Source organism: Pagrus major, chromosome 17 (assembly GCF_040436345.1).
Source record: "Pagrus major chromosome 17, Pma_NU_1.0".
NCBI classification, from domain to species: domain Eukaryota; kingdom Metazoa; phylum Chordata; class Actinopteri; order Spariformes; family Sparidae; genus Pagrus; species Pagrus major.
In genome coordinates this window covers 20,469,267-20,489,935 of record NC_133231.1, presented here as the reverse complement: position 1 = coordinate 20,489,935, position 20,669 = coordinate 20,469,267, and the positions used below count along the sequence as shown (strand labels likewise).

Sequence of the window (20,669 nt, the reverse complement as noted above, 5' to 3'; positions counted from 1 at the left end):
GCTCGATTTAATTGATCAGATCCACCATTTGGAGACCTTAAGGAGGTGCGGTTGTGAGTACATCATGTGAAATTAAACGATAGCGCCCTACTTTCCTTAAACTTTCCTCCTCCGTTCCCTAAATATTTCCGTGGTCTCTCCTCCTCCTCCTCCTCCTCCTCCTCCCCCAGCCCCGTCTCCTCCACACGGGTCGCTCCTCGGACCATGGCGCTGCAGGCTGACTGCTTCACTGTATACGTGGCGTTTTATTTTGTTTTTGCAACATCACTTAATTTTACCTCAGCGGCCCCGGGTGGTGGCGGCGCTAATGTTTTGTCCCTCCTGCAGCCGTATGATTTCTTGTACTACAGTGGAGTACGTGCATATTTTGGTGGGGAGTGGACGAAGTCTGCGGAGCTGCTGGAGAAGTCCATCTTAACCAAGCAGACACTGCTCAGAGTCCGCAGACAGTGTCGCGATGACTGTGCGGCAGCAGGGAGAGAGGCGCTCGATCAACTGGGTAAGTTATGAGAGGTGTCGGATACTGTGTGTCTTCAGGTGGAGGGATTGGGTGTTCCTGCGTGCAGGCGGTGCTGTGCCAAATGGTCTGCTTCAATAGCTGTTAGCAATTCCTTAAAATAATCAAAGTCACATGAATGATCCAAAAGCTATACAAAGTCTAACATATTATTTAAATGCAATACATGGCTTTAATTACCTCACCATAGCCTATGACTGTGGTTCCCAAACCCTTAACCTTGTGACCCCTTTTTAATAAAGTCATGTTTACTTGTGACCTCAGTGTGTGCATCAGCTGTCAGCACATCAGTTCAACCACAGTTACATTTTAGAGGCCTGAAGTCAGTGATTGAATGTAACTAACTTCATTTACTCAAGTACTGTACTTAAGTAAGATTCAGAGGTACGTGTACTTTGCTCTAGTGCTTTATACTTCGACTCCACTGCAGCAGACCCAAACCCAAACACTCTTCATTTACTGTCATCAATGATTGCTATGCTATGCTGCTGTTTCTTACATGTAAGAAGCAACACATTTTCTTTCGATAGGCTAATTGATTTGTCGACTTATCGTTGCAGCTCTCATTCATTAATTCATATTAACATTACAACATTTTTTTGCCTTAAGTCATCATATTTGGCTGTTAGTCCATTCAGTGGCTAATTTAATACAGCAGCGATGTTAATTAAAGTGCATTGTCCCTGAAAAAATAAACAAGCTGTTTTCATTCACTTTTTACTGGCACCATGCCTTGCAGTTTGCCAAAACAACTGCTATGGATGCAAGATAATTAGTGGGTTGAAAGCCGCCCATCAGTTGCACTGATGGGCGGCTGTAGCTCAGTGGGTAGAGCAGGTGACCAGTGACCAGAAGGTCGCTGGTTCAAACCCCGGCTCCCCTGGGCGGAACTGAGCTACATGCCGAAGTATCCTTGAGCAAGATACTGAACCCCAAAACTGCTCCTGGCGCGCAGTTGGCACCTTGTGTGGCAGCCTCTGCCGTCAGAGGGCCCTGCGATGAGCTGGCGACTCATCCAGGGATATACCCTGGCCTCCGCCCTATGTGAACTGGATTTGGCCCCAGTAACCCGCAACCCGCAATCCCCTGAAAGGGGCGATAAAGCGGCAACATCTCCGCGACCCTCACGGAAAAGCAGTAGAAAATGAACTGAACTGAACTGAAACTAAACTGTGAAGCCACTGGCAGCTTCCCTGATTCACAGTTTTTAAATGTGTGCTTCAAGTCTGAAATTGGCCTCATGTGAGGTGACTTTATACTTCATAAATCAGGGTTTGTTATGTATGAGTGAATCTCTTATTATCACTGTATAGAATGTAGATTTAAAACACAAAAGGTTTCATATATGCAAATGTTGATGATACCTAAACATTGTTCATCATCTGTATGACTGACAGACGATGTTAAATTCATGTTTTCTGAATTGCTAGACTCTGAAAAGGGTCACCTGTGGGACCTCTGGGCCTTGGACTGGGTGCAGCAGAAGGCTGAATGTTTGAGGTTCTGTGTCGGACGCTCTGCCACACCTGCAGGACAGCTCCCTGTTTCTTCGGACATAGATTATGAATTCAGCAGTCGCAACCCTTACAACTTTCTGCAGGTCACGTACTACAAGGTGAGCTATTCTTCGGGCAGCCGTACAGATCTATAACATAACAACTGTTCATTTCTCATTACTAGGCTGACATATTACACTGCTGTCTGTCTGTCCTTCTGATCAGTTGGAAAAGTTGCAGAAGGCAGCATCAGCAGCTCATACCTACTTCGTTGCCAACCCCAGTCACCTGGAGATGAGGAACAACATTGAGAAGTACAGACGGATGGAGGGAGTGACCGATGAGGCCTTCCAGGACCGAGAGATTGAGAATGAGAGACACTGGGTGAGCAGGGAGGGGGGATGTCTTTGAGGAAATGGAGTTGCAGGAGGAATTTTGTACAGGCTAAGCAATCATGTTGTTTAATATCCAGAAACTTCACTGGTTTGCTGGTTCATATACCAAACGATGCTAAAGGGAAGGGAAGGGTAGAGACTCTAGCTTTCCATAGACGTACCATTTTTTCACTACTATTTCGGAAAAGTTTAATATTTCAACTTTATTTAATCACTTTGTGTGGGCTCATGTGAAAAGACAGCCATGACTTGAAGGACTAACTTCCTCTCTCCCACCGTCACTTTCTCTTATCCAATCATGTAATCCAAACCTGGTTTTTCCTTTTGAAGACTGCTGCCTGAGCAACCTATTTCCTCTGTTCAGACGTGCTTGTTATAACACGATGAGACTTGTTTGAATGAAGCTTAAATGGCCCATGTAATTGCAGGCACTCACGTCTCAAAATTCAACAGATTAAGCTTGTACTTTTATTTTCCTGTAACAAAAGCCAGTCTAGCAGCATCTTTATTTTTAACTATGTTATTCTCTCTTTGCTCACTGTCAAATCCAGGTCCTGTATGACTCTGCAGTTCAGTCTGAGGCCTCTTCTGACTGGGTGCAAGTGGCAGAGAAGTGGAAATTGTGTGTGAATCAAACTCTGCAGCAGACAGAGGAGTGCAGGGTGCAATGTGAAGTGGCCTCCCAACGGCTGCCCGATGACAGGGGAGTGGACACTGTTGACGGCGCTTACGAGAAGGCTGCGGGTAAAAAAAAACAAAAAAAACACAGGTCACTAGAAAAAGAAACTGGACTTATCTCCAGAAATAAAACAGAGCAATCACTACGTTTCTTTCTGTCTAGTTCTTTCCCTCTCACTGCTCGCATGCCGACAGTCCTGTGTGACCGAGGTAGCCACAAGACCGGGAAGGATTTCTGCTCAGGAGGACTATCTGCCCTCACAGCTGGAGCATCTGCATATTGCACAGTTTAAAGGTCAGGGTTCAGAGGTCAAACTTAACATTATCCAAAGTATATTCAATGTTTACCCCCAAATCAAAAGTACATATTTTTCCTCTTGCCTGTATTTGTTTTTATCCTTCTAGTTTTGGTGTGAGTTTTCGTGCTCGCTCAGCGCAGGATGTAAACATTCATGGCAGCCTCCTGAGTTTTTTGCTCAGTGATGCCAGGTGAGCTAGCAGAATCTAGCTAGAAATTAATGTATTTTAATTACGTGGTGATATGGTTGACAGGGATAGCTAGGCAGAAAGAAAATAGTCCCTTCATGAAACTGCTCACAACAGAGTAACTGGGTCATGATTTCTGGAAAAAGACATTGCTAGTGAGTTTTTCGAATGTGTCATTTGAGATGTATCCATGCAGACCTGAGCGCAATGTAGATCCATTATCTTCAAGAGAAGGTAGACATCTCTACAACTGATATCTCCAGAACTCAAGAACTTACACCAAAACAGTCTAGATGGATAAATAGCACTACAGGTAAGAGGAAAAGTTTTTTTTTTTTTTTTTGGGTGAACCGTCCGTTTAACACCTTCATTTTAAAGCCTTAAGTGCCTTAACTCTCCTCATTTTGCTGCCTGCCTCCCCACAGCTGGTGATATTAAAGGAGCAGTGCAGACTCTTCGCTCTCTTCTCCTGTTTTACCCCTCTGACAGGGACTCCTTAGACAACCTGCAGCTCTACTCTGAGACACTAGGAGGAGACACAGAGTCACAGGGCACACAGCCAGCTCAGGTAGCACTAAAATCACCACTGCGGTTGTAAAAGTCTGACTTCACTGGTCATTTCAGACTTGAATTCATTTTCTTACTTTTGTTCACGCTGACTTCATGCTTCTGTGTTATACAGGAGATTGTCAGATACATCAGTCGCTCCTTACAGGAGAAGAAGCTGCTGTATTTTGGCATGGAGAACTTTGACTTCAGTTTCATTGACCCAGTAAGTACTGAGGCAAATATACGCTACTTTTGATTTACAAAATGCATCCACAACTTTAATTATTGCATTCCATTTAGGATCTTTGGACTCCAGAGGATGTTGTACCTGAATCACTGAGGGATATCTGGAGGTGAGAAAGACTGAAGGTGCTAGGAGCTTAAAAAAAAAAAGTTAATGTGAATTCGACTCAGCATTGTTTGTGTTTTACTTTCAGAGCTGAAAAAAAGAAAATGAATGAGAAAATGAAAGAGGGAGAGCAGCAGGAGGAAGTGGACGACAGTGGATTCTTTTCAGGTAAGATCATCCTCTTGTTTCAGTCAGTAGCACCTACCAATTTCCTTTCTCATCCTATCTTTTGCGTCCTCTCTCCAGGTGGTCCGGTCCCTCAGGTGGGTGTGACCATCACCATGGACGACGAGCGTCTGAACGGGACCAATCGCGTAATGCTCGACGGAGTCATGACTGAGAAGGAGTGTGACACAATACTGCAGTTAGCAGCAGTAAGTTCAGATTATTAAAGAGATTCCCAGATAGATCAGCAACACTCTCACCTGACGTTTCATCTCGTCTCTGATAGGCTGCAGGATCTGCCGGAGATGGTTACCGGGGACGACGGTCTCCACACACGCCTCATGAGACGTTTGAGGGTCTGACAGTTCTCAGGGCTGTGAAGGTGGGTGAACAGGAGATAGCAGGAGCAGAACTATGACGTGTTTCTGAGTGAACCTTAATAACCTGCACTCAAAATTAATTACCTGATGGTGAATTAATTAAAGAACCAAGCATCAAATTATCTTCGTGTGCTGTGGGGATCTCATGCCTGAACATGATTTATGAAGCATTTGTTTTTTCTTTTGTGGCAGTTGGCTCAGGATGGCCTGGTGAACCAATCAGATGCCAAGCTGTTACATGAGCTGGGCGAGAGAGCGAGAGTCCTGCTGCACTCCTACTTCAGGAGCCCCTCGGGACTCTTCATGTCTTTCTCACACCTGGTCTGCCGCAGTGCTGTCGCAGGTAATACTGACATTATCCATATGTCTCCATATGGGGAGGTCCTCATTACTTAACATGTGGAACCTCAACTACGGGGTCTCACAGCGCTCTGTTGACTCGTATGCTGTGAACTTAAATGTGCTCCTTTTGGGATGTAAAATTATTCGTCTGATTTTCTCTGCTCCTCAGGTGACCAGGAAGGCAGGCTGGATCTGTCTCACCCTGTCCATGTTGACAACTGTCTTCTCGAGCCGGAGACCAAGCAGTGCTGGAGGGAGCCACCAGCATTCATACACAGAGACCTCAGGTAAACAAAACTAATCAGTAAGGGAAAGAGCAGCAGCCATAAAGAGGTGAACACTTTCTTTTAGGGGTACACATATTATGTACCCTAACATATATTTAACAATCTCATTCTGGCCCTTTTATCATTTTATTAGAAAGCGTATTAGCCATTCATATATATGTCTGTTGCTTAGCACAAAAACACCCTTATTTCATTAAAAAGTTTTAAGCCAGGTTGTTTAAGTAGGGGGAATTTATAGGATCAAGCTGACAGCCTACTTCTTATATTAAAAAGGTGTATTGTTTATTTCTGTACTGCTGTATATACAATGTCTCTTTCTTGTTTATAAACAAAGTTGAGAATAATTTTTTTTAAAGTACTTTGTTTTAAAGGGGATCTGTGGAACTTCTGTGTTGTCTGGCCTAGAATTTGTAAAATGTGATCATGCAGATTATTAAGTGCTTTATAATGACTAATACATAGCCAAAATGCTACTAATATGCATGCTAATAAGCAGCTGGTTAATGTTTAATAGGTGTACCCTAATATAAAATATTACCAAAAAGAGAAATTGTAGTAGTTATGCTATATAAAGCTGTAAAGAAAAATAGAAATTACATTTTAAAGTCTAAAAACTGTCTTTATTTTGTTTGCTGTGGTGAGAATTAACTGTAAGTCAAAGCTTTAACTGGCTTGGACCATAATCACTGTCTGCTTTCTTTCTCTCAGTGCCGTTCTCTACCTAAATGACAACTTCGATGGAGGACAGTTGTTCTTCACTAACAGGGATGCTAAGACAGTAACAGTATGTCACTTTTCAACCTGAGGTCACTAATTTACTGATAAATTAAACCTGCTTTATGACCTTTATTCTTCCTCTACACGTCTCCAGGCCAGAGTAAAACCCAGCTGTGGTCGACTGGTGGGTTTCTCCTCAGGTCCAGTGAATCCACACGGTGTTACCGCAGTGACCAGTGGCCGGCGGTGCGCGCTGGCCCTCTGGTTCACGAAGGAGAAGCTCTACAGGGACATGGTGAGAATTATGACGTCAGCACACAGCACTGACCTCCTCCTCAGGTTGGACCTGTCCTCCTGAAGTCATTTGGTTGTTGATGTCGTGACACCGGCACTGGATAACAAGGCCAGCCGGAGTATAATGCAAATGTAGTGGTTGTTATCATGTTTTGGCCTTCACTGTGCCCGCTCTGATCATACCATGGTCTTTTTTATTGTTATTATTTTTAAAGATGAATCATTCTGTAGGTCCAGTGAGCAGGATTGAGGGGGCTCTTTAGGTAGAAATGTAATATACTTTTCATAATTATGTTTTCATTAGTGTATAATCACATGAAACTAAGAATTGATGTGTTTTTACTTCAGCGAGACCCTTCATCGGAGTCCGCCATGTTGCACCAACATTTTCTTACAGTAGCCCAGAACAGACAAACCAAACGCTGACTCTATTTTTTGTGTGTGTGTGTGTGTGTCTGCGCCAAACACTGACTATAGAGAGCCATTCACATTCCCTGTAGGGGAGGGTGAGGCAAGGGGTATTCAGATTGTTGATATGTGAAACCTCACTGCTAGATGCCACTATTTCTTACTCACTGGGCCTTTAAATTTAAAGTTGGAATTATAATTTAGTGCAGAAACAGAAATACCAGGAGCTGCTCTGAAAAGTGTCTGTTTAATATTGAGCCAAAAATTGATACTAACAGCAGCTTACCCAGCTCGATGCTACTTAATGTTTAAGATCACGCAGACTGCCTAACGTATCTTCACAGTGAGAACTTTTAGAGGGAAAAATAAAAAGTCAAGTCAAAGTTTATTATAGCCCAATATCACAAAGCATGTCTCAAAAAAAGCTTTAAAAACCGAATATTCTCTGCCTACAATCTGTGTAATGAAACAGTAATGAAGCATTAACAAAATATACATAAACAGTCAGAAAGGTGTAACCAGGCCCACATAGACTAAGTAAAAGTTGGATAGCAGAAGTTTAAACTAAGTGAGGTTGAAGGCTGATGTGCAAAGATGTATTTTCCCTCAGGCTATCAGTGATTAAATAGGTCAGCAAAAAATATCTGGTTTCAGAATATTCCTCCAGAAAGTACAAGGATATAAAATTACTCTTAACAGTAATCAGTCAACACTTGAACTCAATATGTTATCCGTCATTGCTGTGCTTTTGCGTCATCCCTCAGGAGCGAGAGGAGGCAGAGGCCATGTGGGCGGCAGACGGACAGAGTGTGGTGAAAAAGGACAAGGAGGAGGCAGAGGGCACCGCCGGCCGGAACGCTCGGAGCCAAGCACCGAAGGAGAGGAGCCGAGGGAGAGGCAGGGTGACGGGCGGCAGAGATGAGCTGTGAGAGCCAGAACAAACCTGATAGACTGAACCAACCAAACGGGAATACATACATTCTCAATTCGCCATCCCATCACAGGAACATGGACACCTCTCTGTTCAGATTTTTCAGTTTTATCCACACATTCAGTCTTCCTCTTGCTGCCTATTTATGCAAAGCTGCTTTCTTGTTTGTATACTGTGTTTATACTGTATATGATGAAGATGAATGAAGGAAAGACGGTTCTTTCCTCTCTATAATGTCGATCTGTACTTCTGTGCGTTCTGTGTGGAAATGAAGAGATTAAAAGACAAAATAAACGTGACTCTCTCCCAGGGCCGAATGAGTACTCCGTAGTGAGGAACTATAAGAGCATTAGAGACAAAGAGAGGAGGGAAAAGGCCAGAAAAGTGAAAGCAAGGCTGTGTAATCTATTAAGTGATCACCTCACACCTTCTGTGGCTGCCTGCTGAAATGGAGAAAGGGTTAATACTTTCCTCAGTCTGTTCCTGTCTTTTAATAGTGGAAGCATGTGATAAGATATGCAATTAAACAGTAGCAAACTAAAAGTAGTTACATTAGCGTCGTACGTCAGAAAGTACAGTCTGAGACGAGGGAACAGAGTGAGAGAGAGAGGTGCACGGGGGGAAAAAAGGATAGAAATAGAGAGATTACTGTTAATCCCTCATAAATGAGTGCATTTGTTTATGAAGCTTAAAAAATCTCCCATTTAGAATATGGAATAGTAATCCAGCGAGAGATCATTTAATCATTCACATCCAGCGGAGTGTCACTCGACCACCCGCTCCCATCCCGTTACAACCAGTGCCTCCTTTCAGCCCCCTCCTCTGCCTTCGTCCAGTGCATTAGGTACTGAATCAAGCACTGTTTATGGCCCATATTAACACTCTCACTCCCCCCCCGTGTTATAATCCCCCCGCCGCTGCAGAATTGGGTCGGGAGGCCTGTTTAATGGAGCCTCGGTTTTAACCTTTTCCCTCCCTCACACGCTGAAACCATGCAGCACCCTAAAAGTCTGCATTAATCTTCTCTTAAGTAGGTGTTATGTCTATATAATGCATCTTAGCGTCCTCACACTAAGCCGTCTACTGCTCCAATTACACACTTGGTTGGAAAGTATAACATTTATAGCTGTGTGATATCATCTTTACATTTTATATGATTAGCAGAAATTATGTAAGGCCTAACAGCATACTACTTCCTGTTTTTATCATTACTGAGTGCTGTGTGTAGTGAGTGGTTGATGTAGTCACTTATCCCTCATGTTTCACTTCCACGCATTAATTATCAAACTATTTCAGGACAAAAAGACTCATCGGGCATTTTCCGATTTCCGATCCCGATCCGGTTTCTGGCCTTCCTGTGTGATGCTCGACATCATTTTTAGGAGCAATCATAACATGAGATTCACAAGAAGGCATAGTATTTATCCTACATTCATGTCACAATAGCTGTTTGTGACTGACTGTCATTTAATCCGGTCACCCCACCCCTCTCCACCAACTTAACCCATTTATCTGTTTTTTATAAAGGTTCAGTGACCTTTTCCAGGCTTTATAGATTACAAAAATACTCTCCTAACAATGACCAAGTAAAGCAATGCTAGTTATAATATAAGCTACAAACAGTGATATAAAAAGATTTCATCGTAGGGATAATGCAAGATTGAGACACTCAAAATAACACAGAGTCTCTCTCTGTCTTTATCCTGGCTGGTGTCTGTTCGCCTGCTAACAAATCCTTTTTGGTTTTCTCTCAGTTTTACGCTCCATCTCACAGGCAGCAGTGCACAGACTCCATTTCTCCAAATCCAGGGTGAGCGCAGCCAGCAGCTCAGTCAGTCTGCTTCTGTCATCACCGTGCTCGAGTGAGCAGAGGTCAACACTTTTAAACTACTGAACTGTGTTTATCCACGCTGGATCATAGAATAAAGCCAGGAAGTAAGCAACACACACAGACAAAACACAAGCCCTTTGTAGTGTATGTGTGTGTGTGTGTGTGTGTGTGTGTGTGTGTGTAAGCATACCCTGTTAGAGTCACAATGAAGATGTTTAATCATCTGAATCTTTTTCCTCAAGGCTTTCCACAGAAAGTAATAATGTGATCCTTGTAGGGAACCTTACTTTTGCCTCTCTTCCACTGGGAGGTCAAAGGTCATGAGCAGCAACAGCAGCACTAGTGGGCACAAGTAAGAATTTGTGAGACCTGGTTTCACCTCAATTGAATGTGTTTTCCTCGGTTTCTGCATAAAATGTGGCATCTGTGTCCCGTGTCCACTTGAAAATCAGGAGGCAGAATGAACTCCAGCAAATAACACGTATGTATTCAAGACACAATGCCCATTATACCACAAGAGATGACCCTTTATGTTAAGGCTTCTAATAAGCGTTAATTAATAGGTACCTAGGCCCATACAAGTCCTGGTAAGATGCTTATTGACGTTTTTATGTCTTAATAATAGTATAATTAACACATTTGTTTTTAGATTTAAAAACAGTTTAAAGACTGCTCGAGAACGTTAATAAAAGCCTCATGAGTTTCTTAGAATTGTTTATAATTGCATAACAAACACATTTATTGAGTTGAACTAACTTACCTATGATGTCTGAAACCATTGCTAAGATTAAAACATACTTAATTATGCACTCATCATCAGTTAACTATACTTTTTGTAGCCACCAGATCTAAAGTGAGAACGATGCAAAAGATCGGTTGTAACTTTACAGTGGCCATCCAAATGACGTTTATAGACAAACAACACAATATTCATTAGCCATTTACAAAGTACTATAAATATCAGTTACAACTAAAATAAACAATTGCATAATGAATGGTTTATAAAGCATTTTATGGTACGTTAGGGGAAAAATGTTTATGGCCCATATTAAACCATATATTATAACCATATTGGCTGTATGTCCCGGTTGTTTCAGGGAATGAAATGTTTTCTGGACTATGAAACTTCACCCGACTTTCCATCGGCATGAGGGTGAGTAGATAATGACTAGATTCTCATTTTTGGGTGAACTTATCCTTTAGGGCACTTCCCATGATCACTCAGCTGGGGCACCATGAAAGGCAAGTCAAACTTAACCAATGAAAAACCACCCTCTCTTTGGCCCGAAAGTGCCATCTCATGGCAGCGGGAGCAGGCTGTACTGTTTCATAACTAATACAGGTGATTTACTTTGTTAGATAATTTGCACCAGCAGTGACGTGCGCAGTGCTAACGGCTAAGGTCAGAAATTAAAAGATGATCCTCTAAGTTTAGATGCCTCGTTTTGTAGCAGAGGGTTTTTGGTCCAAACATGGAGAGCCTTTGGTGTGACATCAGGCCATATATGATTAAGAAAAGAGAGAGAAAGTGTTTTATTTGACACTCAGAACAAAGAACACACAGACTGTAGTTCAAAAGACAGTAACAGTAGAACATATCCTGTACACTGTTAATATATGTCCATGCCTGATGGTCATGTTTGTGTTGTAAGAATGAACCACAAAGAGCTCTCTCCTGAATCCCACAGATATTCTATATATCACCACTCTGCCCTGTCTGATCTCTGCTATTTTCCCTCTCTGCCCATAAACCTTCTAATATTAGCTTCACCTCGGGTTTACAAAACACAAACCCTCCTGCCAGTCATAGATCTTTTACCTTAGCACCATAAAAAGCCATGTTCCCAGGTCCTCTATTTATCTTCTTTGCCCTCCCCTCCACTATTTCCATGTCTTAGTTTTTAAAACGGATTCACCCCGGCTCAAGTCTTGTGACCCCATAATCACGCTCTGCACCTTGTTTGGTTTCCCCCACTGTCTCCTCTTCCCTTTCTGTCTCTTTTTTTACCCCCACCGCACACCACTAACCCCCACCCCCCTCCACCCCTCTTTCTGTCCATCCCAGGGTTTATCCCCTCATCACTGATCTCCCTTCATCCCTCCAATCCTCATCTGTTCCTCATAGGAGCAGTGGAGAGAGTGAGTGACGGAGGAATATCCCACTGTGTGTGACACCAAAAGTGAATGAGCGGGAGAAAGTGTGGTTACAGGCGGGCTGAACTTATGACAACGACCAGAGAGCGACCGCTGGAGGAAGACTGACTAAAGATCTGCCGAAACATCTTGAGAGGAGTCTCCTTATTGGTGAGTGGACTGTCAGATGTTGTTGTTTACATTTTTGCTCTTGATAGTTGTGAAGTTGCACCACGCTGCTCAGATGATGGATCAGAATCAAAGAGTCAGATAAAAAATTGGGTTGAAGGCTGAGAGGACATTAGTCAACTTTAATAATTTGGCAAAATCCTGAAACTCGAAGTGATATTTTCACTGTCATGATGATTTAACCTTTAACTTCAAATTCATCCCTGAATTTAAAAGTTACAGTATGTAGGAGGTTTTTAGATATCTGATCTGTAGATGCCGTTCGGTATCGACACACATTTAATTTACTTACATGTCCTTTATCTCGTGTTTATGGAACACACAGCAGCGAGATTTAAATGGGATCAGCAAACAACGCTGGTTTTGTCATGTGGATTGATAATCTGACAAAAAACAAATTCCTTTTGTTGTCTGATTCGTAATACTGTGAGACATAATCTGCACGATAAAACTGTGTTAAGTTGTGGATGTATCATGCGTGGACTCAAAGTGGTGACATTTTATTGTGAAATTACTGACTGTCTTCTCTTTAAAGAAGAGAGAAAAGGGTTTGGGCCATATGGACAAAATCCTCTAATAGGGTAAAAGTCCTTTTTTATTGGTCTATATATACGATCGTAGAGGACTCTCTATTGAGAGAGTGATGACGGATAAAATAACATGATGGTTATGTCTGTTTTTGGCAAGTTCAGTGGCTTGAACACGTGAGGAAAAAAGGTGCATCATTACATCGAGTGCAAAAATAATCAGAAATCCAATATTACCATAAATCGACCCTGATCATTGATTTACGACATCCCAGAGGTAATAAACGCCTAAACAAATTAATTTTATTAAACGATATATGTTGTCACGTTGTCCAACTCTTGTACAGTATGTTTAGTTTTCTAGGAAATATAAGCAGCTACAACCAGCTACATTTTAATCAAACAAGAGCTATAGTCTTACATCAAGTTGGACCATGAATACAAGACTTTCAGTTGTAACTGGTCAGGGGTATTTCAGCTGAGAGCACCGCAGTCGGCGCTCAGACTCAAGTTCACAGGCCCAGTCCCACTGCAAACACTCTCTGCGTCCCATCCCACCTCCTCCATCTGCCCCCTCCCTCATTCTCATCCCACTATCCACCCCCCTCCCCCTCCCCTCCCCTCCACATCCATCCCTTTCTCTATCTCTTATCCAGATGCAAAGAGCAGTCAGTAATCGGATGAGAGCAGATTTGATTCAAAAGGCTTCCCTTAAAATCTCAGCCAGTAGGATTTAAAACTCACTCTCCTGCCTAGCCTCTTACCCTCCACCCTCCATCACCCTCCCCTTCCCTCCCCTCCCCTCCCCTCTGCCCATCTCTTCTCTCTGACTGTGTTAATGCACTCCAACATCCAGCAACCCCCTCGCAGTCATTTAATCACATGGAACAATGGCAGGGTCCCGGGGACAGAATGGCAAAAGGGTAATAGCACGACTAAAACACTCAAGCATTCATTACGGCAATCATTATCAAAGCAATTTCCCATCTGGAACAAAGGCCTAAAATCCCCTGGTAGCAACTTCAGCAACAGTGTGCTCATCAGCGGTGTAAGGCAGGACACCCAAAGTGTTGATGCTGAGGTGTTTGAAGCACCACACCACATTAAAGGCTGCAAATGTAACACATTTTAGGCCAACTTCCATTCACTTAAAGCATTAGAGATGGGTAAAGGATAGGGGCCAGTGCCAAACAATTAAAGCAAATCTCTTTCTTTTACAGAGTCACTCCCTCCTTCACTCCCTTCCTCTTCTTTTCACTTCAAACAAATTAGAGGCAAATCCACTAGGTCATGTGTTGTGACAGGGGCAGTCATTCAAATAGTGAGAGAAGAGATATTGCCGCAGGGACACATGAGATAAGATCAACGAGAGTATTCCCTGCTGTCAGTTTTCAAGGTAAGATAAAGGAAATCCTGACACGAGAAAGAAAAGTCTTTTTTAATATCTGTACAGTAGAAGGAGGAGGATGTTGTTGAGGTTATGTTGTGCTGCTTCACTGTGAGGTTAGTGTCATGTGTCGTGTCTCTTTGGACAAATCTGATTCTGTCAAATCAGCTCGAGATCGTGCCTTTTCACTTGTGCCTTGATTACATTTGTCACACCGTATGAGTTTGTCCATTAGGTGATTGAGTTACTGCTAAACAATGCTCCTTTAATCATGACATTAGCAAATTCAATAGCCATCAACATTAGGCGAGTGTTCACCGGAGTGTTAATGGCACAAACCACCTGTCAGTGTTGTGAATTTGTTGAGCTGATACACTGATGACATTATTACAGGACATACTGGTTTCTGTGTACATTCAGGGTGAGGATGTGTGTTCTGAACAAGTGTCACATCTCCCGAAGAGCAAACACTTTCTCTGTTAATGTCATGCTTGAATATTCATAAAGTCTGCTTGCATTTGTGTGTGTGTGTGTGTGTGCACACAGACATGAGTGCATTCGTAGGTGTGTTCTGTGGGTTTGTGTGCGCGCTCCTGCGTGTTTATGAAAGTTTGCAAAGTAGACGAGGGCCAGTTTGACTTGCAAAATAGCACTGACTTGGAGACTGGAGCTAGGGAGGATTTAAAACTCTCAGGTAGGTTCAGGTTAAATATAAGTATTAGTACAGTTAATGCTTTTAGTTAATGCCATGTCTCGGTTAGTAAACTCTGTTTTTGCTCTGCTTTTCTTCTGCTTTGTTTCAGGATTACCAGCTTTCCTGCCATCTCTCCTTGTCTCCACTGGTGACGGTGCCTAACAAACATCGCCATGGGTGAAATGGAGCAATTGCGAAAGGAGGCGGACAGCCTCAAAGACCAGATCACTGTCAGTAGGCCCATCTATATCACCTTTAATTAACTGAGTAATAAATTGGGTTGTCCAAAGTTTTCCAAAGTTTTGGAAAATGCTTAATTTTAACTGTTACATTTTTAAGGTTAGGAATTGCTTGTATTTGAATGTACTCTTTGAAAACTGCATAATTTTCACCATAATCTGGTGTTATCACTTTGATAATTAAATTTGAAACAATTCTGTTGCCAAATTTAGCTGGAATTAAAGGTGCAATATGTAAGAATTTCAATTTAAAACGTTCACAAATTGTCAACAGAATGGGAAGAAATATCAGTTTTGATCATATCTCAAAGGTGTATGTATTGTGTCGCAGCAATATCTATTGACGTTGGCGTGCTAACCAGGTAGCTCTTAGCTACATTGTACCTCAAGAGGTGATAGTATAATAGTAAACAAAGTGTGGGCGGAGTCAGTGAATATGACCACTAGCTACATGGTTAAAGGTGCAACATGTCAGAATTTTAGTTTAAAACATTGAAAAATTAACTAAATTATCAACACAATATGAAGAAATAACAGTGTTGACGTTGTGTCAAAGATGCTAACCAGCTAGCCATGGGCCTGAAAAACCTCTTTCTCCTAGCGATCCAGCAGTGCTAGCACCAACACTCCCCCAAAAGTCCGGCTAACTGCATGGCTAACTGAACTAACAGGCTAACAGTAGCTATAGTCGTTGATGTTTAAACAGGAAATGGTTAGCAGCAGTTAGCAGTTATTAGCAGTGATATGCTGCCCCCTATTTGTTTGAATCAGACAGGTGGCTGATTCTCACACACTGCACCTTTAAATAATCGGAATCAAAGCAAGTGACAATATACATTGATTCCTGCGGCTTTAAAGCAATTCTGTAATATTTATTTTTGCAACTGCATTTATGGTAGACATTTAGATGTGATGATAAAGGCTTTGAGCTTGTGCTTAAAAATGTCCTTCTATAAACCGTTCATAACTACATCTTAGCTCAGCACAGGCAGTAACCGGACTTCCCGTGTTTGTCTCTGCTCCTCAGGCAGCTCGTAAGGCGGTGCAGGACACCACGTGGCAAGAAGCAACAGGCAGTATCACTGTGATGGGTCGTGTCCAGCTGAAGACCAGGAAAACACTAAGGGGTCACCTTGCCAAGATCTACGCTATGCACTGGGGCACTGATACTCAGTAAATAAACAGCATATTGGACACAAATTGAATGAACACCTGCCATTTTAATTCACAGCCAAGGTTTTTATTAGATTTAGCACAAAATTGGAGTGAGGTGAGCCAATAACAGCAAGATCGGGGAATTAGATTTGTGAAGTACACTTTACTTTCGACTGGATGATTAATAGCTACATATGCTTGATGTTGATTTTACAGCTTTCATGTCTCCTCTTTTCTGTCTCATTCATTTTTTTTAATTACTCTTGTTGTGTCACCACCAGGCTGTGTGTCAGTGCCTCACAAGATGGAAAACTCATAGTGTGGGACAGCATCACAACCAACAAGGTAGGGGAGGAAAAGAGTGGTGCATCCAGATTACAGTTATGGTAGATGAGGGCAAATGTACACAATATGAAGCCATGAAGGTGCTTTCCAGGCCAAAACATTGCAGTGTACATCCACGGTCAATATCCTAAAAATATCATGGCATTATAGCTTAAGAATTTCTCTAAAACATCTATTATTGATGATTATGTAAACAGAAGTCAGAGTTTAAACACTCAAAATTTCATTATATTACTATATACATATACATACATCCGATCTGACTGACAAAATGGGACCAAACAACATCAACTGTCATCAGATCCTTATTCAAATGTTGCTAAATCCTGATATGTGCAATGAAGTACAGTGACATCACCTTTTCTGACAGTGTCCTGCCTTTTAACCCTAACCAAAATGTTTCTAACATGGCAAAAAATATTGTGTTCATGTCGGGCCCCTTAGTTTATTCTAGCTGATTAAGAAGATATGTTTTTCAGGGCCTTTAAAGGGTAACTCCACCCATTTTAAATATTAAAGTGTGTTTACAGGTCTTGGTGAGCACGACTGCATATGTGAAAGAAGTAGTCTAAAGTCTGTGGCTACAGAGGAAGCTGCATGCAATCGGATAAATCGCCTCCAGTGAATTCACTCATAGCCTGCATTGCATTGTGGGTAATGTAGGTGCTAGGTTTTGAAAAGCACTCCACTGGACTTAACTCCTTTTACAATTTTGGACCCATTATGGACAGTTTAAAAAGTGGTCAAAATCGATACAGCAGAACTGGAGATATCGCCTTTTTATTCCACGCATTCTTCTTCATTTTCAAAACCTGCTGCCTACATTACCCACAATGCAACTTATCCACTGAGTGACATCACCGGGGGACATTTATCAGATTGCATGCAGCTTCCTCTGGAGCCACAAAAGGCTTTATACGAGTTTTTTGGTGGTGTTACCCATCGAGTGTTTCAGTAATTGAAGTGTATGTAAATTTAGTGGTCGAAGACACGAGTCTCATCTGTCTTCCGTGTGTCCCCAGGTGAATGCCATCCCTCTCAAGTCATCGTGGGTGATGACCTGTGCTTATGCACCGTCGGGGAACCTCGTGGCTTGTGGCGGTCTGGACAACATGTGCTCCATCTACAACCTGAAGGGCAAGGACGGGAACGTCAAGGTCATGCGGGAGCTGGCAGCACACACAGGTAGGACGGGTCATGGATGCTCTAACGTTGGACTTGACTGAGTTGGGTTTGCTTTGTCTTGAAGTTCCTCAATTGGTATTTCATTCATTGGCCAGGTTACCTGTCCTGCTGTCGTTTCATCAGTGACAGTGAGATCATCACCAGCTCTGGAGACTGCACTTGGTAAGATTATAGTATGATTAAATGAGCTAAAAAGTATGTTTCAACTGCCTTTTAAACATTGTCTTCGTCTCCTTTCAGCGTACTATGGGACATTGAGACAGGGACCCAAAAGACCATCTTTGCAGGACACCAGGGAGACTGTATGTCCCTCGCTGTATCCCCCGACTTCAAGTTTTTCATCTCAGGGGCGTGCGACTTCACGGCCAAGCTGTGGGACATCAGAGAGGGTGCGTGCAGACAGACCTTTGGAGGCCACGAGAGTGACATCAACGCAATTGGGGTGAGGATCACTTCCATTTCTGACTTTTTTTGCTCAAAAGAGGCCAAGTTTCTGATCTCTTCTATTTCTTCCAGTTCTTCCCCAATGGCAACGCAGTGATAACAGGGTCTGACGATGCCACCTGTAAGCTGTACGACCTGCGAGCTGACCAGGAGCTCATCACCTACCAGGACTCTGGCATCATGTGCGGGGTGACCTCCCTGGCCCCGTCCCTGTCCGGACGCCTGATACTGGCAGGCTACGATGACTTTAACGTCAACATCTGGGACTCACTTAAAGCAGAGAGAGTGGGTGAGTACAAGTGGAGAACGGAGAGGAGAAATTTGATATTAAAGCGTCTACAACCTCCAGTGTGTTGCTTACATCATGTTTTTTCTTCTGTGTCGTGGTCCAGGAGTGCTGGCCGGTCACGACAACAGGGTGAGCTGTATCGGAGTGTCCTCAGACGGCATGGCGTGTTGCACAGGGTCCTGGGACAGCTTCCTCAAGATATGGAACTGAGGCTGTTCCTGAGCAGAAAGAGAGCAGTCAACATCTGCCTGGGAGAAAGTGAAGAAAGATTAAAAAAAAAACAGAAAAAAAGAAATTGGAGTTTGAGGGAGGGATGAGGGACGAGGAGCCACTTAGGGTGAGAAGAGGGTATTTTAATTGTGCCAAGTCCTATCTATTGTTGGAGAGGGGTTGTAATGTGAAGATTTTCTCCTCTCTCTGTCGCATCGCGCTCTCACCTTTCTTCTCACGTTATTGGGGAATTTGGGGCGGGACAAGGGGTAGAGGGTCTCAGAAAAGATCATTCCTCTTAATAGTTTCATTGCGGTTCAAATCGATAATATATGCACATTTATCGCAGCAATTCAGAGATCACCCGATGAGAACAGTTGCCAAATGGAAATGGTAGCACACTGGATGAGACAGAATTGAATATGTGTCAAGTCGCAGCCTGTGTAGGTTCACACTAGCTATGCTGTGTTTCATATCAAAGCATAAGTTATGTCATATGAATAATATGAGCAATTTTGTTTCAGACTGTTGTTTGTTCCTAGTTTTGGTAGATTCCCTACATGCTTACATTTAATTTCTTTTTCATTTTCTAATTTTAATTCAAATGGAGTTATAGATTGCAGATGTCTACATTTAGTGTTTGACTTGTTTTGTATGTGATTGATGGACAATATTTAGCAGGATTTGGGGTGTCATCATTTGGCCTAAGCCCCCTCCCTCCCCCAGTAGCTAGACCTGAAAAGTGCTTTGGGTAAACTGTTGGACTGACAGATGGGATAATAAAATGTTTTTCATGCTTCACTAAGCACTTACAAAAAAAGATGACCCATTTGTCTCAGGACAGGAGGACTTTTGTATGAGTGTTATATGGATGATAACGTCTATTGTGCGCAAATGAGCAATACATCTGAATCTGTATATGACTGCTTAACTTTTCCTCTACAAAGATAAACTTGAAGGACAGTTTGTGTACATACAGAAAGATAAAAACTCTAAGTTCTGACTAGAATTTGGACTGCCTCTTTTCCAACACTGGATTCACACAATGTGCAAAGTAAAGCAATACTTTCTTTCTTAAAGACTGTCTAATAAACATGGGATTCTGCATTACACTAGTCTTCAGTGTTCATTTCTGACAGGTTGACTCAGTTATAATAATAATAGTTATATAAAGTATTTCTGATTCTGATAATGTCCATAATTAAAGGTGTAATATGTAAGAAATGGCTGTCAAATTCAAACAAAGGGAGGCATATCGCCAGAGTAACCACAAACTGCTGCTGCTCTTAGACAGTTAGCTCATTTAGCCGTGCAGCAAGCAGGCGTATTAGGGTTAGGGATACCTTTTGAGGTACAAAGCGGCTAGGGGCTAGCTGGTTAGCTAGTTATATTGTAACAGTTATCTGCTGATAATTTTAGTTAATTTTTTTTTTTTTTTTTAGTTCTTACATATTGCACCTTTAACTTCTGCTGGATTTGAATATAAATGCTTGAAATATGGCATCAGCATTGTAAAATCATCAACAGAATATGAAGAAACACAGTAAGCAGTACTTACTCTGGTGATACCTGCCCATATTAGTTGAGAAAATGAAGTCAAGGTAGCCAATTATTTTGTTTTGGACATTTAAAAAAAAAAATGTTAGATGTAAATGCATGGGAAAATGTTCTTATGCACTTTCAGTCCTTGGAAAAACTGATTGGATAGAAGCATAAAAACAGCAACATTTTATGGATCAACTTTAAATGTCATGGTTTCTTCACTGGCTCCCTCTAGTGTTTGTTACAGAAGCTACAATACAAACTTCAATGAGGGAAGGAAAACCAAAAACTAGTGCAGCTGCATGACACACAAGATCTGCAAAATGAACAAATATTTATTCTTGAGCCTTTATTCTCTTTGTGCATAAATAAAAGACTAGAAATGTTACAATTTAGGTGTGGAAGAAATCAAGATATAAAAAAATCTCAAAAGTATCTCAAAAACATGAGAAAACACAAGAGAAACAATAGTTAACAAATCACTACAAATGATTTAAAACTGAAG

At 42.1% G+C, this 20,669-nt stretch overlaps 2 protein-coding genes across 2 annotated transcripts; both read left to right on the top strand.

Annotated features, from left to right (window-relative positions):
- Nucleotides 1–172: 172 nt before the first annotated feature.
- Nucleotides 173–8,305, top strand: p3h3 (prolyl 3-hydroxylase 3). Its single transcript, XM_073485506.1, has 16 exons — nucleotides 173–499; nucleotides 1,948–2,132; nucleotides 2,239–2,397; nucleotides 2,960–3,152; nucleotides 3,250–3,381; nucleotides 3,998–4,140; nucleotides 4,255–4,344; nucleotides 4,422–4,474; nucleotides 4,559–4,638; nucleotides 4,717–4,844; nucleotides 4,922–5,017; nucleotides 5,208–5,358; nucleotides 5,527–5,644; nucleotides 6,353–6,428; nucleotides 6,516–6,656; nucleotides 7,828–8,305. Exons 1-16 carry the CDS (start codon nucleotides 205–207, stop codon nucleotides 7,990–7,992), a joined length of 2,205 nt encoding a protein of 734 aa, XP_073341607.1. The 5' UTR covers nucleotides 173–204; the 3' UTR covers nucleotides 7,993–8,305.
- A 6,623-nt stretch (nucleotides 8,306–14,928) lies between these two features.
- On the top strand, nucleotides 14,929–18,622 carry gnb3a (guanine nucleotide binding protein (G protein), beta polypeptide 3a). Its single transcript, XM_073485583.1, has 8 exons — nucleotides 14,929–14,985; nucleotides 16,022–16,167; nucleotides 16,431–16,494; nucleotides 17,517–17,679; nucleotides 17,775–17,841; nucleotides 17,920–18,121; nucleotides 18,196–18,412; nucleotides 18,516–18,622. The coding sequence occupies exons 1-8, from the start codon at nucleotides 14,929–14,931 to the stop codon at nucleotides 18,620–18,622; spliced, it is 1,023 nt and encodes a 340-aa protein (XP_073341684.1).
- The last annotated feature ends 2,047 nt before the right edge of the window (nucleotides 18,623–20,669 follow it).